This window comes from Podarcis erhardii, assembly GCF_964252035.2.
Source record: "Podarcis erhardii genome assembly, chromosome: 10".
Classification (NCBI taxonomy): Eukaryota; Metazoa; Chordata; class Lepidosauria; order Squamata; family Lacertidae; genus Podarcis; species Podarcis erhardii.
Window position 1 is genome coordinate 71191539 of NC_138500.1, and position 23449 is coordinate 71214987.

The 23449-nt window shown below is 41.4% G+C and overlaps 2 protein-coding genes across 2 annotated transcripts in view; one reads left to right on the forward strand and one right to left on the reverse strand.

Moving 5' to 3' along the window:
- Positions 1-831: 831 nt before the first annotated feature.
- LOC309351486 (uncharacterized protein) lies at positions 832-11784 on the reverse strand. The gene is made up of 2 exons (XM_081879241.1): positions 11570-11784; positions 832-2918 (listed from the first exon to the last, which is right to left on the reverse strand). The coding sequence occupies exon 2, from the start codon at positions 2907-2909 to the stop codon at positions 2229-2231; it is 681 nt and encodes a 226-aa protein (XP_081735367.1). The 5' UTR covers positions 2910-2918; positions 11570-11784; the 3' UTR covers positions 832-2228.
- A 189-nt stretch (positions 11785-11973) lies between these two features.
- The window catches only part of RSBN1L (round spermatid basic protein 1 like), a 41420-nt gene continuing 29944 nt past the window's right edge, over positions 11974-23449 (forward strand). Inside the window, exon 1 of the mRNA XM_081879115.1 lies at positions 11974-12676. Within this exon, the coding sequence (XP_081735241.1) occupies positions 11989-12676 (688 nt within the window). The 5' untranslated portion in view covers positions 11974-11988. The remainder of the gene's footprint in view (positions 12677-23449) is intronic.

A 23449-nucleotide genomic window follows, 5' to 3' on the forward strand; every position in this document is an offset into this window, starting at 1 on the left:
CAGGCAGGTGGGGTGGACAAGTAAGTGGGCGGGGTGATAGCTCCTACTATAAAAGGGGGGGAAAGTGATCTGCCAACCACTACATGCTGCTGCTCCCCTTTGGCACCAACTGTGATCTGTTTGGGGAATATTTCAGTTTATATATAGTTTAGGGTTTAATAATTCCATCCCTGAGTAAAGAATTCCATATTTCATGAAAGGAAATGTAATTAAGTACAAACTTACATTTTGGAGGGAAATGTTGAAGGTAAGAAACTGTGCTATCTCAATATCAACTATAAAAATCATTCAATCATAGTCTGGATTTTTTTAAAGCCACTAAAATGAGCTGTAATAATTTGTCAAAATAATTCCACAAAATATCTAGGGATTCTTATAAAAAACAACTTATTTCAAAACTATCATGTGTAGATAAGGTTTCTTAATGCCAAGTTTTTGGAACTGAAATGCATAGGTCCATGTATAACTCCACAAATGGTCATCTCAGGCAATTATAAATATATTGATAGAAAATAAAATAATTGGTATGGATTTTTAAAATGTCATTTTTAATGTTCTCTTTTGTTGATAGTCCCATCAAATGCAATGCAGAAAGTATACATAACATTAGTCTTGACCTTATCTCAAAATGTATACCAAAAAAGGACAAAAAAATTACAATCCATTTCTGTGACTTTTAGATCTTAAAGAGGGACAAACTGAGAAAAATCTTAGGTTATGGAGGAAGAACAAATCTGTAGTCCATGCAGTTGCGGTGCATGTTATTTTCTAGGTCAATTAGCAAGGAGTTTGAAAGAAAGAAGTTTGGCATGTTGTTTAAAAGCAAACAAGCATTTTCAAATTCTGCCTTTGTGAATAAGCAATGCAAAATTTGCAGTGTTTTGTCACCAAGTGAAGTCATTAGCTCCAGAGACAAATGTACTGTGCATTTTCTCATTATTGGTTCCCATAAGTTGAGATGGATGTGATGTATCTATAAATATGTTCATCCACATGTTCTTCATTCTTTGCCTGCAGCACCTCCATTTTTTCCCTAGTTATCTCATAAATTTACATTAGACAGCTTACACTGTAATGCGACTGACGTCAGGAAACAGCCAGTTTGCCTTATCCGTGTGACAACAGTGGAAAAGTATAGAATAAACTCAAGACAATATTCTTCATTCTCTGGATCCTACCTATATAACTGCTATGCCCACTCCCAGTGGCTGCATCCTAACATGTAATGCTTTGACATGGGACAATACATCTAGCCTCCCACCACCCTTGCACACCCTTCATCATATCTCAAAATTAAACATTTTCCAATCTTAGCTATGGTAAGTGAAAACAAGGAACCTTTGTAGGCTATTTTTTGTGATTAACCACAGTTCATCCTGACTCAGTCAACCCAGCATCCTGCAGTAATCCAAAATGGAACCAAGAGCTTACAATTTCTCCACAGGTGCACAGGCTCAGGGAGGGAGAGGGGAGAAAAGGCAGGAAGAGCTAGGCTTGTTTTTGTAACTCTGAGGAATTGTTGCAGCTGAATCAACCTGTTTTTGGAAACTTGTTCATCAAGTTCACTCTATTATATAGGATGCTATATCCCTAGCCTACTCATACCTCCAAGTTTGGACTATACTTAAAACAGTATTAATCAGAAATTCTACCTCATTTATTGTAGATTCTCAAACTGAGAAGTCTCTCATGAGTCACATTAAAGCACCTTAAACCTGCAACATTTAATAGACAAGCCAAAATACAATTTTTTCTAGTCAGAGATGACTTCTGTGAGTATAGAAAGAGGGGGCAAAATGAATGATATATTACTTACAGTACTTATTTTTAAACAAATAGAAAATGATTGCTTTCAAATGCTTTAACTATCACTGGGCAACAATTTTTTACTTTTTGAATGTTGTCTAGATTTCTACAACTGATTTAGGGTATTTTTGCACTGCTGAATCAGGAAATGGCATCCGTTTCTCTCCATCAGGTCAGGTTTTTGTGCTATGTTGATTTGAAAAAATCAGATCTCGTGACAAAATCGATTACATTTTTGTGGCATTATCAGCTGATTTTTGTCAACACATATCATCCTAAATGTGTTTTTAAGAGAAAAAAATGTTTTTCCAACAACATATATTGATTACCTGATAGAAACATCGATTACTGTAAACTGAATGGTGGGCATTGATAAAGGTAAGTACACGTAAATTGCATGTTGCTTCACGATTTTTCAAACTTCAGGGCTTGAACTTCCGTTTCTGGGAACTCCTGGAACGCTCAGCGGCAGGGAGGTCTCTCTTCAGAGTCTCTTTGTCAGAGAGGAGGTTTTTTTCCTTCAATCTGGATGCCAACAGTTCGGCAGAGTCCTTTGACAAGCTGAGGTCGCGAATTAGATCATTCAACTCCTTTTGGGAAAATGGATGTGGAGCATCATCTTCAAGAACCACTTCTTCTTCTTCATGTCCTTCAACACTTGAGGCATCTTCGTCACTAATGTCAGGAAGTTCTCCGAAGATAGGCACTGGAATTTCATCACAATGAGCTACAGGACGACTTGCTGATTGAAGATCAGGATACTTGAGGCTGCTCCGGTTTTTTCTGTTGATCCCTGTCACATCAACAGCGCAGAAGTAGCAGTCAGTGACATGGTTTGTCGGTTCCCTCCAAACCATGGGAATTCCAAAGTTCAGACTCCTCTTGCCATTGGTCCACCCACGTAGAGTCTCGGTGCATGCCTTGCACACCATGTGTGGCGCCCAAGCTTTATCCTGGTCACCAAATTTAATACCAAAATAAGAATGGTAAGCACGCCTTATGAAACTTGTGACTGGCTTCCTATTAGCAGCAATGGTGTATTCTCCACATATGTAGCAGAACACGTTGGGCTTATTTCTGCACGATCTTCTGGCTGAAGTCATCTCATTCACCTGCAAAACAAAAATAGGTAGAGTTCCCTATACACTTTGTGGGGCGGCTGCCCCATTAACTTAGTTTTGATCCCCCAACTTTATGCTTTGCCGCACCAATTTATGGAAGATTTTGAGGTTTTATGACTTCAAACTGATCCCTTTTCGACATAATCACCCAGAGCTATCGGACCTGAATACTTCTTGTCATTAAAATAATCATTTCCAATCAATACAATTATTCAACATGGCATTTTACCCCCACCAACTTCTTCTAAAATGCTCCACACAAGCGTACATGTGAACAAAAACGTAAAAAAAAACGACATGTGGCCATAGCTCAAAAACTTGACCTGATTGAGCAAAACCAATGTGATTTTTGGATTCAGCTCATCAGATTCGTCCTACATCAGCTGAAAAAACACAGACAACAAATTTGTTGTTGACCAGTGATTGTTAAGCAAACTTAGAAGTTCAATTTACTTGATCATTAGGGTATGTGTAAGAGACAAGTTTAATTATAAAGAAACTAGACATTCCACTTTTTTCCTTGTTAAAAGAACAACAAAAAACACTGAGCCATTGGACTGAAAAAGATGAGACCAACCACCACTGGCAATCCCCACCCTAAGTTAACTACTAAGTATGTTGGACTTATCCCAAACAAATGAACAATTTGGTGATATGTGAAGACTGCTCCTTTAAATGTTTACCCAGAAATAAATCCCAAAGAGTTTAATGGGATTTATGTTCAAATGCAAATGTTTTTGTAGAACAGTACCACATAAAGCTCTGTGAAGTTGTGGGAGGCAATTTTTGCATTTCCTACATTAGATACAGTTGCCATCACAAAACCCACCAATTCAGCTAAGTTTGGCAAAGAGATATGGAAGCCTAATAGATGTTCTGCCACTTTCAAAGTGTCTGCTAGGTCAATAATTGTAGTCAAATTAGCAGCAAAAATCAGTTTAGCTGCCTGTTCTCTTGCCACTTTTATGCTAAACATGGCAGTCAGCTGAGTTTTACTCAGAGAAGGGCCATCAAAATTAATGAACCTAACTCATCATGTTCATTAATTTAAATATGTCTAGAAGACTACTTAGACTTCTACTGTAAGCTTTTTAAAAATAACTATTTAGGGCAGAAATTAGTACAATTTAATCTTAACTGTTCCACTGTCCACTACTGTTCCAATGTGCAGTGAATAAGAACCTGTAGTCTAGCAACATTTGGAGGGCTGCAGGCTTCCCGACCTAAACACTACTGGCCCTGCAGGGTGAGACTGTCAAAAAACATTTAAACTGATTGCAAATACATCAGCTTTTAAACTGATTGCAAATACAAGTTTTACTAGGCCTGCTATTTCCTTCTGTAAATCCCCCGCAAAACCACATATAAAGTTTAGCAGGCTTTACTGCTTCATGACACATTTGAAGCATCTCCACCCTTATTCTTTTTATATAAGTTTTATATAAGGAACTATGGAAACCATGAGGATACCCCTTCTCTTTCTTTATAAGTCTTCCGAGCCTAAAAGCTGAAACAATTTTAAAATCCTTTTCCTCTAAGCTCCAAAATTTGGAAAATTCTTTGGTCAAAAACTCAGCTAGGTTACCTTCTTCCACTTCTGGTATTGCTCTTATCCTTAAATTGCTCTCCCGGTTCCGCAGTTCAATCATAGATAAATAAGTCTGGTGTTCACCTACTTGTTTGCAGAGTGGTCTTACCTCTTGTTCTAGATTTTCAAGTTTTTGGCTGGTATCTTCAGCCAATTTCCGATTTTCCCCTGCAGCCTCCTTCAGTTCTCCAATTGCTTGAGTATTCTGTGCAACTTGTCCAGATAATTTATTTAAACATTCTGTGTTCTGCTCAATTTTGTATGTTTGCTCATCGGCCTTCTTGTCCAAAGATTCTACTTTCTTGTCCAAAGATTCTAATTTTTCAAAAATTTTCTCTAAAATAGCAGTGCTTGCCCCTGAGGCCATATCTTCCAATTGTAATTCCTCAGTTTCTCCCTCCCCTGCCCGTGGCAGAGAGGCAGCTTCCTCCTCAGAAGGCAAAGTAGGCACAGATGATCTACGTGCCTGTGAGGCTGCGGTTAAAGTTGTCAAAGTTGTTTGTTTAGTTCTTCCTCTCCTTCTTGCACCACTCATTCCAAAGTTATCTAAAAGTCAAGGTCAAGCTGAGTTGTTCCCATGAGAAAGCAGCGGCCCAGATGGTAACAGTCAACAGAGGGCCGGGAAAAGGAAAGTAAAATAAAAGTCACTGCTATAAGTTCCAAGTCCTCTAGGGGGAGTTTAAAATATTTCAAGGAAGAGATCAATTTCAGTTAAAATAAAATCAGGTTTCTAAGTCCAAGAACCTTCAATAAAAATTTTTTCAGCAGAGTTAGGGTTTAATACAGCAACAGTGTTTCTGATGGTGCAAACTGGTAATCCAAATGCCTCAAAGTAGCAAGTTCAGACTCTCTCAGATTGTTTCAAAGTTCAGATTCAAAGTATCCAAACTGCAAACTGCAAACTGACAGCTCAATTTCTCAGGCAGCTCCAGCACCTGGGGTTTTTAGTTAAAATGTAGCTCCAAAAGAAGAAAGATATCCCCATGCAGCTAAAATTCATAAAGTCCAGCACATAAAATTGTTATTCCACTTAAAATAAAGTTCAATGGATGCTCAGATCAAATAGTTTAAAAGGTCTCTCTTTGCCTCCACTCCTCCAGCTCTTTGCGTTCAAGTTCAACGGGAGCGGAAGACGGACTTCCTGTTTTTCGTCACTCCGCTTTCAGCCAAATTTAATCCTTTAAAGTTCCAAATTGCATACAGTCAATTATTTACTCACGGGTTGTTGTTTTCAAAGCAAAAATTTCAGGAAGAAAGGTCAGCGCTCACTGGCAACAGCTACGCGGCTTCACTCCGCCGATTGCGGAACGACCCTCAGCGCCGCAGCCTCCTCCGCGATCCGGAGCCCCTTACGGGGTTCCTTCAACGTTTTGGGGGCCGCTACTGGCGCCCGCCGGGTCCCAGGACCGCAGGCTTCTGCCGCCTGCGGTTTTCCTTTGCGGGTCTCCGCTTCGCCGTAGCGGACGACCCTTTCTCAAGCAGAGCTCCCTTCCCCGGTTAGGAAAGGGCAGCCATTACCCTTCGTGCCGCCTCCGGAAGTCCTGCAAATACATCAGCTTTTAAACTGATTGCAAATACAAGTTTTACTAGGCCTGCTATTTCCTTCTGTAAATCCCCCGCAAAACCACATATAAAGTTTAGCAGGCTTTACTGCTTCATGACACATTTGAAGCATCTCCACCCTTATTCTTTTTATATAAGTTTTATATAAGGAACTATGGAAACCATGAGGATACCCCTTACCCAGAAATAGTTATATGGTATTAATACCATAATAATTGTACTAGGGCAGGAAAATCTGAAATAGATTCATACACCCAATACAGATACCATACATTCTGGACTAACCTGGAATATAACTATAATCTCTGCATTCTTTCAGCATAGTGACTGGGAGACATGACTGCAATTCACAGGACAGATTTCTAGTAACCACTAGCCTGTTAAAAATGTGACTATTGCAACAAGGCGGAAACATGGGGAAAATGTAGGAAAAATAGACTAAAGACCAATAATCTTATTCTTTGACTATTTTTTAAAACTACTATTAGTGGATAGACTAATAGCAATTGATGTAATTGAACCAATGACTAATTGAAGTAATTGATAAATATATAAAAAATATAAGAATGGTTCATTAAAGGAAGAACTGTAATGAGGGCCTTCTTGGTGGCTGCTCCCAGACTTTGGAACTCCTTTTATTATTATTATTAAATTTTTATACCGCCCTATACCCGGAGGTCTCAGGGTGGTTCACAGAACAAAATCAAAATATAACACCACAAAATATATAATCAAAATAAAAACCACCTAATAACCCCCCAAAAACCCCAAGTTTTAAAAGGGCTTAGGATTTGTCAATGAAATCAACCAAAGGCATGGTTAAAAAGGAACGTTTTTGCCTGGTGCCTAAAGGTGTATTATGAAAGTGCCAGGTGAACTTCTCTGGGGAGAGCATTCCAGACATGGAACCACTGCAGAGAAGGCCCATTTTCCAAACCTCTCAAGGAGGCACGAAAAAGAGTTTCAGAAGTTGATCCTAGGGTTCATATGGAGAGAGGCAGTCCTTGAGGTATTGCAGTCCTGAGCCATTTGCCTTTATAGGTCAAAACCAGCACTTAGAATTGGGCCTGGAAACTAATTGGTAGCCAGTGCAGTCGGACCAGGATCAGTGTAATATGCTCAAACCGTCTTGCTCCAGTGAGCAACCTGGCCACTGAATTCTGCACTAGCTCAAGTTTCCAAAGTGTCTTCAGAGGAAGCCCTACATATAACACATTGCAGTAATCTAACCCTGAGGTTACTAGAACATAGACAACAGTAGTTAGGCTATCCCTATCAAGATATAGGTCTAAACAACCGAGCCTTGGGCTTGCTGATCAAAAGGTTGGCGGTTTGAGTCCCTGCGACAGGGTGAGCTCCCATTGCTTGGTCCCAGCTCCTGCCAACCTAGCAGTTCAAAAGCACGCCAAAAGTGGAAGTAGATAAATAGGTACCACTCCAGCAGGAAGGTAAACAGTGTTTCCGTGTACTGCTCTGGTTTTGCCAGAAGCGGCTTAGTCATGATGGCCCCATGACCCAGAAAAACTATCTGTGGATAAACGTCGGCTCCCTCAGCCTGTAAAGCGAGACGAGCGCCGCAACCCCAGAGTGGTTCGCGACTGGACTTAACTGCCAGAGGTCCCTTTACAAAAACAGGAGCTTAGATGGACCACCAGAGCCTCGAGTGACACCAAAGGATCCAGGAGTACTCCCAAGCTATGAACCTGCTCCTTCAGAGGAAGTGTAACCCCAGCAAGAGCAGGCGATCTCCTGCCTATCTGCTCTATGGAAACACCCACTAACAGTGCCTCAGTCTTATCTGGATTGAGCTTCAGTTTGTTGGCTCTCATCCAGTCCATTACTGAGGCAAGACGATGGTCCAGCACTTCCACTGCCTGACCTGCAGATGTAAAGGAGAAATAGAGCTGAGTGCCATCAGCATACTGCTGACAACATACTCCAAACCTCTGGATAACCCCACCCAGCAGTTTCATGTAGATGTTAAACAACGTAGGGGATAGGATTGAGCCCAGTGGAACCCCACATTGAAGGTTCCGTGGGGCTGAAAAGCATTCCCTAAGCAACACCCTCTGGGAACGACCATCCAAGCAGGACTGAAACCACTGCAAAGCCGTGTCACCCACCCCTAGTTTGGAGAGTCGCTCCAGAAGGATACCATGGTTGATGGTACTGAAAGCCGCTGAGAGGTCGAGAAGAATTAACAGGGATGTGTTTCCCTTGTCTCTCTCTCTTGACGGAGGTCATCATACAGGGTGACCACAGCAGATTCTGTGCCAAAACCGGGCCTAAGCCCCAATTGAAATGGATCCAGAAAATCAATTTCTTCCAAAAGCACCTGGATCTGGTCTGCTTCCTAGAGAAGCTACACTGGCTTCCTCCTTGCTGACCTTCTGCCAGGAGGTGAAGACTTTCTTGCTTCTATAGGCTTTTTGGAATTGACTCCTTTTCATTAAAGCGCTGGTGCCATGCTGTTTTTATTGTAATGTTTTAAACAGGTGTTATATATGTATACAGTTATAATCCTAGTAATGTTTAATTGTATTTTAAGGATTGACTTTTCTGTTTTTAGTGATTCTTGTTTTTATATGCAAGTTGCCTTGAGGTTCTTGAAGATGATGATGTTGATGAACGTGAGGAGGATGCTATACATACTGTATAAAAACAAAATAATGACATGTTTAGCCCTGAATGTGGAAATAGCGTAAGATAGATTGGAGTAGGGCTTTTATGAATGAATTTTTTTGGGGGAGGGGGGAGAGCCTAGCTTATATATCTGTTCCAAAATTTACAAGTTTTACACTAGACAAGAATGGCAAGAAATTATATCTAAGTTTATCTAGATAGAAAAAAGTGCAAATAAATAACAGCAATTGTAGCCTGTAAGGAGGACTGAGAATCCCCATTTAGAAAAGTATTATGAAGCAGAAATTTTGACATGTGTAGTGCTTTGAGGAATACCAATATTAGGCCTATGCAGAAGCACAAGGTGCAAATGAGTACAGTGGTGCCTCGCAAGACGAAATTAATCCGTTCCGTGAGTCTCTTCGTCTTGCAGTTTTTTCGTCTTGCGATGCACGGCTATTAGCGGCTTAAAGAAAAAGGAAAAAACTCGCAAGAAGTTTCGTCTTGCGAAGCAAGCCCATAGGGAAATTTGTCTTGCGGAACGACTCAAAAAACGGAAAACCCTTTCGTCTAGCGAGTTTTTCGTCTTGCGAGGCATTCGTCTTGCGGGGCACCACTGTATTTCATGGAATCAAAGAATTGCAGAATTGGAAGAGATCCACAGGGTCATCTAATTTAACCCCCTGCTATACAAGAATCTCAACTAAAGCCTCCATGACAAATGGCTATCCAATTTGGATTAATTTATTGGAGTCTTTGGGGAAATAGAATGGTAAGAGAGAAGGTGAATGGAAAGTGCTGGTTGTGTAACAAAACAAAAGGAGATTCATACATATATGGTGGAAATGATGGAAAGATAGATCATGAATACATCCGAGAGGCACTCATTAAAGATTTCCCCTGAAGTACTTCCCACAGACTAAGACAAACAAAACTGGGGAAATTATTAGTCCTTCTCTACATTGCTATCAGCAAGAGCCACAAACTTCTCATTGCTTTATGCAGCTGTGGAGACCTTGTCTATAGAAGTCAGCAGTTTGCCTCAGAAGCCACGACTTGTTATCGTCTGGGGAAAACTTGCCCTTCCAAAAATAACTTCATGGCCTCTCGATTTTGATGGCCTTTCGCAATTTCTGCAGCAGTGAAGTGTAGTATGTCCCAGTAATTGTTATACCCTTTCCAGGAAATCTATCATCATTACTCCGCATTGGTCCCACACTGATCTTGACATCTGCAAACAGTTATGCAGGGATCCTCCAAAACAGCAACCTCCACCTGCTGGATGGTGTCTTCATCAATGGCGGACTGTGGTTGCCCAGGAATGGCAGCTGTTTCCACTGAAGTCCGGCCACACTTGAACTGATGATGCCAGTGCTTGACTACGTCATACGATGGGGCATCCTCCCCATAAGTCCCTTTCATCTCATCAAACGTCTCCTGTGATGTGCGCTCTTTCAAGTACAGGAATCTGATAACCGCTCTGCATTTGACTGGTTCCATTATCAGACACTACTCCACATTAGCATTTGTAGCACAGAAATTGTTAGGAGTTCAGAGCTACAAATTACCACATTACACATGCAATTTAATCCTCCTACGATAACTGGAAGTGGGTCAAGGGAAATCTTTAATGAGCGACCCTCGTACATAGAAACTTTATTTGCATTAGCCACTATCCAGAGCAAGAAAGCTAGATTATTTTGAGGTATGGTAGTAAGTTATATTTAAGCATTATTTAATAATGGTCCCCCAAGTATACTATATTTGATCTTATTCTTAATTTTTAAAATACCATTTGTGTAGGAAGAGCTTCAGGGGTTTTTTTGAGTTTTAAAAGCATTCACACATAAATACATAATTATGCATACTGTAACTGTACACCAGCATTGTAAGGAGGAAAAATGATTTCCGCTTGAGGTGGGCACAGGACAAGAATATATCACCTCATCAACTATTTAACCAGAGTTATTGCAAGAACAGAGGGAGGCAACTAATCCACTTTTAACTATCTTTGGCTGCTGCACAAAATTTACAACATCAACTTCTGCATGTTTACTCCAAAGCAAAGCCCACGGTGTTCAACAGTGTTTGTCTCCAGGCAAGTGTCCTTGCTTGTGGCCCTGCAGTGCAAACCTCTGCCCATCCCACCTGCCCCCTTCCTCTTCAGCACCAGTCCCGCTCCCACCTCCCTGCCATGCACAGGCTGACACTGCCTTCCTCTCCGAGTCCTGGTCTTATTGGACTACAACTCCCATCCCTGCTTGCCTACCCCTGGCTGGGCCACGTGGGCCTTGAAATCCCAGCAAAATGCGCAAGACCCCGGGTCCCCCACGCCTGCCTTGCTGGGCTGTTGGAAGGATCGCAGCCAGGCAGCGCGCATGAAACGCTTTAGCCACCTGAAAGCATTAGAAGTCAGGCCACCTCCTCAGAAACAAGCCCCCCGCCCTGAGTTTAGTAGGCCTTAACTGCAACCTACTGCTAAACAGCTCTCAAAAATAATAATGTACACACGTCTCTGTATATCTCATACTGTTCTCGGACGACGACGACGACACCGTAATGGTTTTTGTACACGGGCACCATCTTAGGAGGGGTCATTCTCTTGTGTGAGGGAGAGGGAAGGGAAGAGGGGAGGGAGAGATGCCTCTTCTAAGATGGCGGCCGCCCTCAGCCCTCAGAAGCCCCGTTCAAGAGACGAGAGCGCGGCCCGGTTAAGCGCAAGCGCCTGTTTTGGGCGAGCGAAAGTCGTCTGCTCTCGCCTGCAACCCTCGGCTGAACGTTACCCGTTTCTGAAGGGCAACGTGGGAAGAGCCGCGCTCCGCCACCCGAGCAACGCAGCCGCCGCGGAGAGGAAGGAAGGAAATTTAACCCGCCGCGGAGATGGAAGACGCAGACGCCGCCTCCGCCGCCCTTTCCCAGGTGGCCGGTCGCCTCTCCAGCTTCGCCGCCGCCTCTCGCTGCCCCTAAACCACCTGAAGTAACGCGCGGAATCCGCGGCAAGCTCCGACTCGCCCTGCCTCCCCTTGCTAACTGCGCCACTCGCGGCAGCCGCCGCCGCTGCTGCTGCTGCTGCTGTGGGAAAGCGACCAGCAGCGGCCCGAGTTCAAACCCCGCTCGGCGATTGGCGGCTTTCTTTGTCCGTCCAATCCTGGCGCCGCTTCCATTGGGAGGGGAGAGTGGCGCTCGCGGGCCGTGAGCCCGCCCCCTCTCTTTCTCCCCTCCTCCCTCTCCCGCCCGGGCTCTCTCAAGCGACGAGCGCCGTGAGGTAAATACAAGCAGCATCTCAAAATGGCGGCGCCACCGAGTCCCGGACGAGGCGCGGTGGTGGCGCCGCAGCCGGAGCCCTTCTCCTCGAACTTGGCGGCAGAGAGCAGGGCCTCTCCGCGCGGCTTCCCGCCAGCTGCCAAGCGCCTGAAGGGAGCAGAAGAGCGGACGCTCAAGGGGCCTAAGCGCGTTAACGGCGAGGGCGGCGGCGGCGGCGGCGGTAATAGGCAGCAGCAACAGCCGCCGCCGCCGCCGCCGCCGCACATACCAGGGGCGCCAACCCCGGTCGGACACGGAAGCCCCGCCGTGTGGAGTTTCACGGCGTTCTCTTCGGGCGGCGGCGGCGGCGGGAGCGCGGCGAGCAGCGGCGGGTCTTTCGTTTTCCCGCCTCAGCTGCCCCACAAGTTGCTGCTGCCGCCGCCGCCGCCTCCGCCGCCCTCCCACCGCTGCCTGGCCTCGGGCGCCGACGGAGGCGGCGGCAGCAACAGCACCAGCGCCGGCGGCGGCAGCAAGACCAAGAGGCCCAAGGAGAAGCGGGACAAGGAGAAGAGGAAACTCGGGGCCCTGCCTGGGGCGTCCATGGTGGCGGCGGCGGCGGGAGGAGGCGGCGGCGGCCCGAGCGCGGCTGGCCGGGAGGAGAACGGCGACGTGAAAGCGCTGCTGCGGCGGCAACAGCAGCAGCACCGCCACCGCCACAGCCACCGCCAGGAAGGTGAGCGGAGTGGGACCCGGGGGTGCGGGGAAACGTCGAGAGCGGCCTACCCGCCGCGCCGACTCGGGGCTCCCAGGAAAGGCAGCCGCGTTCAGGAGGGAAAAGGAAATGGTTGCTCTCTTTAGCGAGTCTGACACCGGAATGGCTGACTCGGCGGCACGGGGAACGAACACGTTGGCTCGCTGCTTCGCCGCGTGTCTCGGGGGGTGGGGGGTGCCCTTCGGCCTGCCTTATCGGGGCTACGCCTGGGGGTGACTTGAGGCTGGTGGGCCCCGTCGGCGGGGGGTCTGTCGTGTTGCTGGTGGCGGGTACCCTTTGCAGGGAAAGCGGCTACGGCAGCGCGGTCTGGCGGCTCCTGTCAAAAAGGGGGTGTGGAAACGGCCACTGCCGTGGGTGGAAGCTGCCAGCCAGAGGCCTGAGGTTTTCAGACCTATTAGGGAAATAAGGGTGCCTTGTAGCTGGCGGCAAAGAGTCAGGTGGGCACCTTAACAATGAAATGCCGTTTTATGGTTCGGATTAAATTTTGATTATGAGTATATACATTAATGTCTCATTGAAAGGCTGCATTTATTAAGTGGGTTAATATTGATAGCTCATGCCCTGTGGTAGGAACGCCAGTGTAAGTGTTTTGAATGTTCGAAATGATGTGCTGAGTTCAAAATGTTGTTTTTCATTTTAAAACTAGAAATGGCTGACTTGTATTTTGCAGCATATACGGTTTCAGCCATAATGCAGTCACCTAATGATTATGGAAACTATAAAAGTGCTGTAAACTTGAGCGCAACTTCTTCTGCTTTTAAAATCCCAATGGGATGATCATATAAAAGCTGTTTGATATCCTATCTAATATCAATATGTCTTTGAGCTGGATAGGATGCAGCTAGCCCAGTTTTGTGCTTATTTATGGGGAAGTAAACGGCACTTGTTCCCAAACAATTTAACTGTCTAACTGACCTTGCCCAGTTGCAGCATTATTAGACTCCACTTGGTACTGATGCAGCTGAGAAGTCTGGCTCTTTACTTCAGTACTGTATAGGGAACTTGGCAGCTTGGCTAAATCTAGATAACTGAACCAGCATAGGCTTACATAAATTTCAGGTGCAAAGAAATGGGGTGTGGTAGGATCAGTGTTAGTTGGCGGGATTAGCTCCTTGACTTGCACTTCTGGAAATCTGCAAGCCAATAACGAGTGATGTCAAGGGGGACCACCATAATATAGCTTAAGAACAAACATGTATATTCTCTTCCATGCATGCAGCTGGCAAGAATACTAAATGCACCCCAGAACCACACACAATTATTGCTTAATAGAATAGCAAATGGACAGACTGATACATTTGTTGCCAACAGGAGTTTAGTAGTATCCATCTTAGCTGGTGTATAGAAATGGACTCCTTTTTTCAGAAGTGCAGGCAACAGAATTTAACATGTTGGAACAGGGATGGGGAATGTTTGGCCTGCAGGACTCTCTGTCTGGCCCTCAGAACTCTCCCCAGACCACATCCTTTACTAACTGTTTTTTACTCCCAAGAGTTTTTTCATGGCTGAAACATGCCATTGAGCTCTGATAATTCGTCTTGCTTGCCTGGGTGGAGAATAAAGAGGAGTGTGTGTAGAAACTAGCATACTATAGAAAGGCAAAAATTACATTTGTTGCTTTGCCCACTTTCACCTCTGCTACAGTGCATGTTGCTTGGAAGAGAAGTTTCCCCACCTCTGTCTTAGCAAGCCTTAACTGTAGTGCAGAACAGTGCTAAGTCGATATGGATACATTTTAGAGATGAATAGTTCGTGGTGGTTAACATTGCAAAGTTGCATTTTGCAGCTCACCCCTGTTGATTCAATAGGACAGTATTGATCTATGAAATTTCTGGATTACACTAAAAGGAGATTTACAGTGTTGAGTAAAAAATATTTACTCAGAAATAAGTCTCACTGAGTCTAGGGTTTACTGTCAGATATACATTTGATTGCAGCCTTCGATTCGTCAGTTCATTGAAAAATAATCATTGTGGAATGCTGAGGTTCACTTGTGTCCTTAAATATTAATCCAATTTTTTTGTCAAATGAGATGTTCCTATTGATCTTTTTGTAAGGAACGGCACTACATTGGTCTTAGTTGTTGTTTAGTGGCAGGATATCTATCACAGATAAAGGCTACATAGAGTGGGGGAGAAATACTTGAGGACCTGACTAAATGTGATGAGGCTGCCACGTGTCTGCCCTCTTCACATATAAGGTGTGGGTGTGGAGCTTGTTTATATAAAATGAAGCTCAAGGGTGAGTGGAGTGAAACTATCCACTTTTCAGCTTATCTTGTTATGCTCTGATATCTGGAGAATTTTTTTAAAGCCCATCTCTGATCCTGGGTGGGAAGCCAAGTTGGGGACAAAATTCAGTAAACCAGTGAAGCACAGTAAAGTAAACCAGGAAATACTTCAGTTCTCCTCACCTGTATGCTCCTTTCATGTAAAAAACAAAAAGGCACCACCACCAGCCTTCTGCAACTGCATGTGTGAACTGGGCAAACGTGTATAAAAGCCGTATGGCTGCCCTATCACATGTAACTTCAGTTGTAAAACCATGTACGTAGATTCTTGTCCTTTTCAAACAGTGCTTAACTTTACATTTGCTTTCAATGCTCAGCAGTAAACCTTTCACTTCTTTTAACTTACCCAGAATGCTTCTATCTTTAAGTCTATAGGTATCACATTTTTCTTTTAATGATTGTACAAGAGCAGTTTTGAGGCACATCACAGGTTATTCAAGTTTGTAGTGTGAATATGTATTATATCCAGGTAAACATAGCAAAATTTCTGTAAACTGGAAAATAATTGATTTTCTTTACTCTATTCCACCTGTCATGCTTTTGGTGTACAACAGATGGAAAAAAATAACTCTAGACATTCAGTCTAGTAAAAATAATAATACATGACTGGTCTTCTAATCACACCAGTATGAAGAATGCTTTCCTAATATTTCTAATTAATGTTGTATTCCACTTAGAGCTTTTGTAACCCATAGATTGTTGTTAGCATGGTGTGTCAGATAGTGTTGAACTTGGATTGGCTAGAAGCAGGTTCAGCCATGTAGTTTACTAGGTGACCTTGGGCCAGTTGTTATCTCTCAGCCTAACCTATCTTATAAAGTTACAAGAAAGTAAAAAGTGTTTGTGTGAGTGGAGAGAAGGGAAGGGAAACTATGTACTCCACACTAAAGTGTTTCATAGACTCATACAATTGTAGAGTTGAACGGTATCCCGAGAGTCATCTAACCTCCTTTTTAGAGGATATGTGGAATAAAATGTAATAAATTGTAGATATATTTGGCTTTTCAGAGTAGTAGCAAACTTTCTGAAAGATGCTTGTTTCTTATGGTAGTGACAGCTGACCAAACAACCTGGATAGTCTTATGCATCTCTGAATATGAAGTACAGTCCAGGCGATTAGTGTGTCAAGATTAATTTATCCAGGCCTCCTTTTCCTTTCACAGGGATTTCATCACTTGATTTCCCAGTGTTGGAGCACTAATGCATGTTTAAATGGTATTATAAAAGTGCTTTGTACTAGGGAGTGTTTCTAGAGTATGGAAAATGACCCGGCCTCTAGTAAGAACCCATTTGTGCCTGAGAGTACCACATCAGAAACCCAAGCTCTAGAACAGTGCAGGGGTTCTGTTGCTGCAGAAGCACTTGTAGTCTAACTTTTCCTTGCTTGTACAGCAGACGAAGACTTCTGGTGTCGTGGAAAGGAAGGAAGAGGGAGATTCTCTGTGGCTCCACCAATTAGTCTCTTGTTTGACTTCTTGGAAAACTCCTAACTGCTAAAGTGCCTTCTCGTATAGAAATCTCCATCTGCTTGTGTCTGACCAGGTTCAACACCAATGCTTCCAAAGGAGGTGTGAAAATATTGCTTCAAAAGCTAAACTTTAAATTACTAGGCATTGATGAATTGATTTTATAACACTTCAGAATCCTTTTCAATAAAAGGGTTAGCTGTTATAGAGCTTTTCCAATACAGAAGCAAAGAAACATAACTAAACTCTACACAATTGGGAAATGCAAAGTACAGCTGATCTTAATCTGAATAGCTGTAACGTTTTCCCCTCTCCTTGACACATAAATATAAAAAAGAGGTAGATGTTGTCAGAGAATTGTTGTTTTCATGTTGTGTCTCATAGACTGCAATTTAAGGTGTCATGGCTGTCAATCTAAGCCAAGGTGTAACTGAACAATTATATATTCTGTACTACTTAAACTGTAAATCCTCTGAATATATTTGTTGGATTTAATTCTTTTGGTTACTGGAGAGCTAACATGCACAGAAATGCTTTCCATGTTTGAGAGGCAGGATCCTGGTTCCTGCATTTTTACTTATTTGAAAAGGAGGGGTAAGGGGTTGGGTTGCTCAGTGTCTCAGCACAGTAGTTTAATGTCCACATCTCAACCCACACTCAACTAATGTTCTGAAGTTGGGTGAACATATGAGTGTGAGCTATGAAAACAAAAGGTTTCCAAAGCTTGAGGAGTTGCCCTGTTGTTGCCCAGGGAACAAGAAAATCATTTCTTGTAGGGCCTTATTTATATATTTAATTTTAGCATGAGCCTATGTTCATTTAAAAATGCTGTGTGGTCACTGATGGGGTAGTTTTGACATTTACAGAACTCGTTTAAAAGTCAAGTCTGTACCTGTCACTGAGATCATGAATTTAGAACGATCTCATTATGTTAATACATTCATGGTGAAATGGCTAGGATAGAGCTTTCTGTTTTCAAGATATGACTCGAAACTCATTGTCCTAGCTCTTTGTTTAAATGATTTAATCATTACTTGTTTTAGTTGTAAGTTAATATTTTATTTTTACTATTCAGCTAAATAACATGGGCAATTTCTAATAAACATTCAAACATATAAATACAAAACAGGATCACAAAGTTACAGAAAAGAAGATAACCAAATTTAATACAACATTTATATTATAGTAGAAAATAAAATCAATGTGACAGTACTTTTTAATAAAAAAGTGCAAAACTTTTGAAGCAGTTGCTTAGACATTTGAAATGGCTCACAGAGCCAGAATTTATTTTTACTTTATTATCTTGTCTTTCTGCTCTTACACCAGCAGATTCCTTTTCAGTATCTGCAATGCTTAAACTATTCAAGAGAATTTGGTTTTAATGCTGATGACAAATTTCTGGACTGTACCTAAATTCTTAAGAGTGTTTCCAACTTTTTCTGATTAACTATTCTGCCCCATCCCTGTTTGGTGGACCTTCAGGTTTTAGTGAAAAAGCCAATCAGATTCTGAAAGCTGTGCTACAACAAGATACATAAATCCATACAGAAAATGTTACTGCTTATTCTTACCAGAACAGTAAATATATATTTACATGTTACTATTTTCAGATTTCACTTGGAATGTCTTGAATATTGTGTTTTGAACTGAGTTAGATCAAAATGATATTTGCCAGAAATGACAGTACTGAACTTGTGCAAAATGAAACTAATCCTCTTTGCACTTAACTGGTAGTAAATGCTTTGAACACAATGGGACTTACTTATGAGTAAGTTGAATACAGTATTGAGAAAAGTCAGTATAGATAAAGTTCTAAATTGCAATATGCAAGATAAAGAATGGATATGAATTTTCTGTTATGAAGCAACAAATTTGATCAGCACAGACTTAGATGAAAACTTAGTGTAGGTGGTATTTAACTTCACATACACCTAGTACTATTTATTCAAATATGTTGAACAATCTTCTCATGATAATTTTTTAACACAGCTTTTTTAAAGATGCATGAAAATAGATTTTGTCTAATAGACAGTACCCCCTTAATTTGATTTAACTTTGGATTCTGGAAAAGTTTTACTAGGTTTTCTAAAAGAGTAAGTAGAACAGGTATATTTAAAATTAATCATTGGTTATTGGTACTTACACTTTTAGAAATAGTTGTTGCTAATTGTACGAAAACATGCATTACACAAATCTGGGTGGTTTAAGAAGATTTGGGAAATAGTTAATTTTGTTAAACATATTTTCCAAAAAGTTATTTTAGATCTTATATCAAGAGGTTCATAGAAAGATTATCTTTGTTTATTGAATAATAAATTTATTAATGATTTGCAACTGTATAGTGTTATAATTTATCCATTTTTTACAGATTATGTCTGTTAAGCTTTTAAATCCTGTATATGTGGTTTTTCTTTTCTTTTGTTTTCATATTATGTTAAATTTCATAAATACAGGAAAAATGGACGTAATATTTCTAGTTCTTGAAAAATAGTTTACAAACACTGAACAAATATTTCATTTTCTCTGTCACTCTGTGCTTTGTTTCCAAAAATTTTGATACTCAAAATATCAGTTCTCAGTCTTATTTGTTCTAAAAATATCTTAATGTGTGTGTGAGGGAGGGGAATGGTTCTGGCTTTGCTCTTTTATGACTTTATTCTTACAACACTAGTCCACATTGATGCATATGATACATAGTCAGAACATGTTTTGTTTACCTGGCTTTTAAGAGGGCACACTTCTATTAATAACACACAATGAAACATTTCAAATTAACATAAATGATAGTTTACATAAAGAACCTACTAATTCTTTTAGTGGAGATGTTGGAAATTTGGGGACAGTTTATAAAGTAGGTCATGCTTTCAAGGGAGGAGAGGGTGCCAAATCTGTGGCAAAGGATGGATGCAGCATCAACTAAATGATGCCCCAACCGACAACGTAATTGGAGAAGAAGACTTTTTTTTAAAGACAACTTTGCTGGTGACATGAAGTCATCTGTAAGATGCTTCTTATTTCTCAATCTCTGAAACTGACATCTAGAATTGGGAATGGTACAAAGTGCTACATAATCCGTGTTGAGTTAATGCCAGAGAGCCTTTTTAACTTCAAATCTTGGCTTGCTGTGATATGCATAAGCAATAGAACATCTCCTTTGCTCTAAATTCCATATGCAGCTCACAGTTCTTCATGTTTCTAAATGCTTAATCCATTGTGGTATTTAAAAATTATTTATTAAGTCTATGCATGTATGTCTGTAGGACGCGGGTGGCGCTGTGGGTTAAACCACTGAGCCTAGGACTTGCCGATCAGAAGGTCGGCAGTTCGAATCCCCGCGACGGGGTGAGCTCCTGTTGCTTGGTCCCTGCTCCTGCCAACCTAGCAGTTCGAAAGCACGTCAAAGTGCAAGTAGATAAATAGGTACCGCTCTGGCGGGAAGGTAAACGGCATTTCTGTGCGCTGCTCTGGTTTGCCAGAAGCAGTGTAGTCATGCTGGCCACATGACCTGGAAGCTGTACGCCGGCTCCCTTGGCCAATAAAGCGAGATGAGCTCTGCAACCCCAGAGTTGGTCACGACTGGACCTAATGGTCAGGGTTCCCTTTACCGTATGTATGTATGTATGTATGTATGTATGTATGTATGTATGTATTAAATTTATAGGGTAGACAATGAGTTGCAAACTGGGAACCAAAATTATATTCAGAACCTGCAGATGAGCACATTTTCTAGTTTTTATTTATGATAAGTGACCCCTCCCCCAATATTTTACACACACATCAACACATCCTGCTAGATTAAGCACAAGGTTTTTTTTTAAAATTGCTTCCAGAATGCCCTTCTTTTCCTTCTCACCTCTCCCCATTGTCCTGCTTTCACAAGATTTTCTCTCTTGTCAGCAGTTGGCTCTTCTTTCTCTCAGCTAATTCAGACATTCAGGAATAGCTCATGAGACTCAAAAGACAGTGCCACTTTGGGACTCAGATGCAGAATTGCATGCTGGAATATTCTGCCAAATAAAAATACTACTTCATACATAAACATAAAATGCTGGGAATAAAAAGTAAGAGTCTATTGTTTAACCTGTACAGGCCTTCTTGCTTTGCTCTAACTTTGCTGAAGCAGACATATTGCAGCCTGTGGTGATTGGCAGTTGGAAAAGCAAAGATGAGCTCCCGTTCTGATAAATGTGGACAAAAAAGGGGCATTTACAGTTGGAATGATCAATGCTGATAACTGTAGGAAGGAAAAGCTGAAGCAAATTAGAAAGGAGGCCTGCTGCTTGTGTGAAAAGAATTGTCACTTGCCATAAGTTATTGGACAAGAGACAATCTTTGAGATTTTGGTGGACAACTAAGAAACTGGTATTTGGGTTCAAAACTTGGATTGCAACGGCTGGTTTTGCTCCTTTGTGCTGCTTATCCATGTGGCCCAAATCTAGGTTCAAATTTGGAGGAAGAAATTGGGTATATAAGTGAGTTAATAGATACCAGCTTTCTATTGCTAGGTATAGTGAATTGATACAGGTAAGTTTTCTGTTTTGAAACTGATGGACTTGCTAAACAATCATGTAGGGCAACTGGTTGCTATAGTTATTTAAAAAACCATTAGTTTTGCAATTAATAGACTTAACAAATGATCATAATCAAATAACTTGATTATTTATCCTGCATGCCTTTTGTAAAGTATAATTGTTTTTTTTTTTTTTTAAAGGAGATAGGTCTTTTTTGTTTTCTGTATACCTGCCAAGATGCTACAATCTTTTTAATTGCTTCCTGATCATTTTCATATTTATTTAAAATGAATGATCAGACATTTCCAGAAGAAAGGACAAAATTGTTTTCACATTAAAACATGAACATTCTTTCCATCTTTGTAATAAGTATTAATAAATAATATGAAAACTGAACATGAGTAGAGCTCAAGTGGTTGCAGGGCACAAGTTTTTCCAGGTTACCTGGTGCATAATGTTCGTAAGATAAGAGGATACTCTTGGACCCTGGAACAAACTAATGTTTTCTCACTACTTCAATTACATTTACTTGAGAAATAATATCATCAGCATGTTTTAAACTGTAGTTGTTAAGGAGATCTGTCCCCCACCCCGGCCAACTTTAAATGTTATGTCATTTGTTTTAGTCCTTTAAAATTGTAAACCACCTTGGGTGCCTTTGGCAGAAAAGCAGCATATAAATGGAATGAATGAATTCTTTCACTTCCTCTGGAGTTTTTACAGTTAGGTGTTTCTTTTCACTATAAAGTTTGATGACTTTATGTGGTTTGGAAAGAACTGACCAGGGTAAAACATTTGAGGTTTGTAAAGCATTTCTAATGCCATTTAGTAATCTTCTAATTATCTATGACAATTTTTAAAATATCTTCTCCCTCTTACTTAGGTTGTCACTATTTTATCTGTGACCTTTCAATTCCTCCCTTTATCTGATAATCTCTTGCCAACATTTCCTCCTGAATGACTCCTTGACTTTGCAAGTTAATTGAGATAAAGCCAGGGGTGCATGATACATAAAGAGATCTCAAAAGTGTGTTCACTGTGCTGTAAGCTTTGTCTTAATATATTTCTCTAAAATATGAACATGCTCTTCCTCACTGTTTGACTGTCAGGCTTCTGCCTTTTCCTTTGGGACAGTAGGAGGTTGTGACAATATCTGAGGTGTTTTGCATTGGGACAGTCCCCCCCAGGAGCAGCTAGTAGCAGTTGCGAGAGGAAGGCAAATGAGTAGGGAAGGAAAGAGTTTTGCAACTGAATACTTGAGATGGAAGTGGTGCAACTTTCTGTCCAGCTGCAAATTATGAATGCAACGGTCCCAAACAAACTGTCTCTTTGAAACTGCTTATATGGAAGGATGGAACATACATTCAGTATCTTGTCATAATGAACATTTTACTTTTAGCTTTATGTCTTCAATTAAGTGAATTGGAACCACATCACATTTAATATTAAAACAGTGGTCATACACACTTCTAGAAGCCATGCATTTTGAGAGAGACTGCTGAAGCTATCAGTGATATAGTAATATTGTGTTAGTGTGTGGCTTTGTTGTAGTGAATGGGAGCAAACAGCACAATTTTAAAACTAATGCTGTTCCAGAGTTTGCAGAATTCCTGTACTCACCATATGAGAGTGCCCAGAATTAGAGAACTGGAATAGCAGAGAATGCCAAAACATATGCAGTGTGTGCATTATGCTGGCTAAAATTGCATGCAGTTATTTACCTTTACAAGACTAGTGATGTAAACTCCCATACATTTTTAGTACAGGCAGCCGCCTATTTAGGTGCATCCAATTTGTGTGTGCACATGCGCATCACACTGAACCTGGAAGTGACCCAAAAATATCACAAAAGGGGGAGGGATGGGAACAGAATGGGGTGTTTCCATGCTTTTTCAATGGTGTTATACGAGATTTCACTTAAACACACAGTGCCTTGGAACACAACTCCTGCATAAATTGGGAGTTGTCTGTAGGGCATTGAAATGTAGCAGAAAACATAAAAATAAATAATAAAAAACCACTTCTTGTTTGAACTCAAGCTAAGAACGTATACCATATATAATTTGGCTCATAGGGTTGTATTGTTTGGTGTGTATGTATGTATATGTATATGTATATGTGCATATATGTCTGTGTATGTGTGTGTGTGTGTGTGTGTGTGAGAGAGAGAGAGAGGGGGGGGAGAGGGAGAGAGAGAGAGAGAGAGAAATATATATGAGAAATGTATTTGAGATGGAGAGTAAGACTTCTACTCTTGAAGGTACTAAGGGTATATTTTAGTATTTTACTGTTTCAGAAAATTGGAAGGGAATGTTGAAAACCATCAACAGCAGTAAACATTCGGAAAGTTTTTTGAATCTTGGTTTATATATGATTTGCTGACCTCAGTAACATACTGCACAAAGAATATACAGTACCTTTCAGTGAAGAAAGCTCATAAAATATCCTTATAATTAAGATGTAGCAA

Coding starts and splice junctions, on each gene's coding strand:
- LOC309351486 (XM_081879241.1), bottom strand. CDS start 2,909: ATGACTTCAGCCAGAAGATCGTGCAGAAATAAGCCCAACGTGTTCTGC.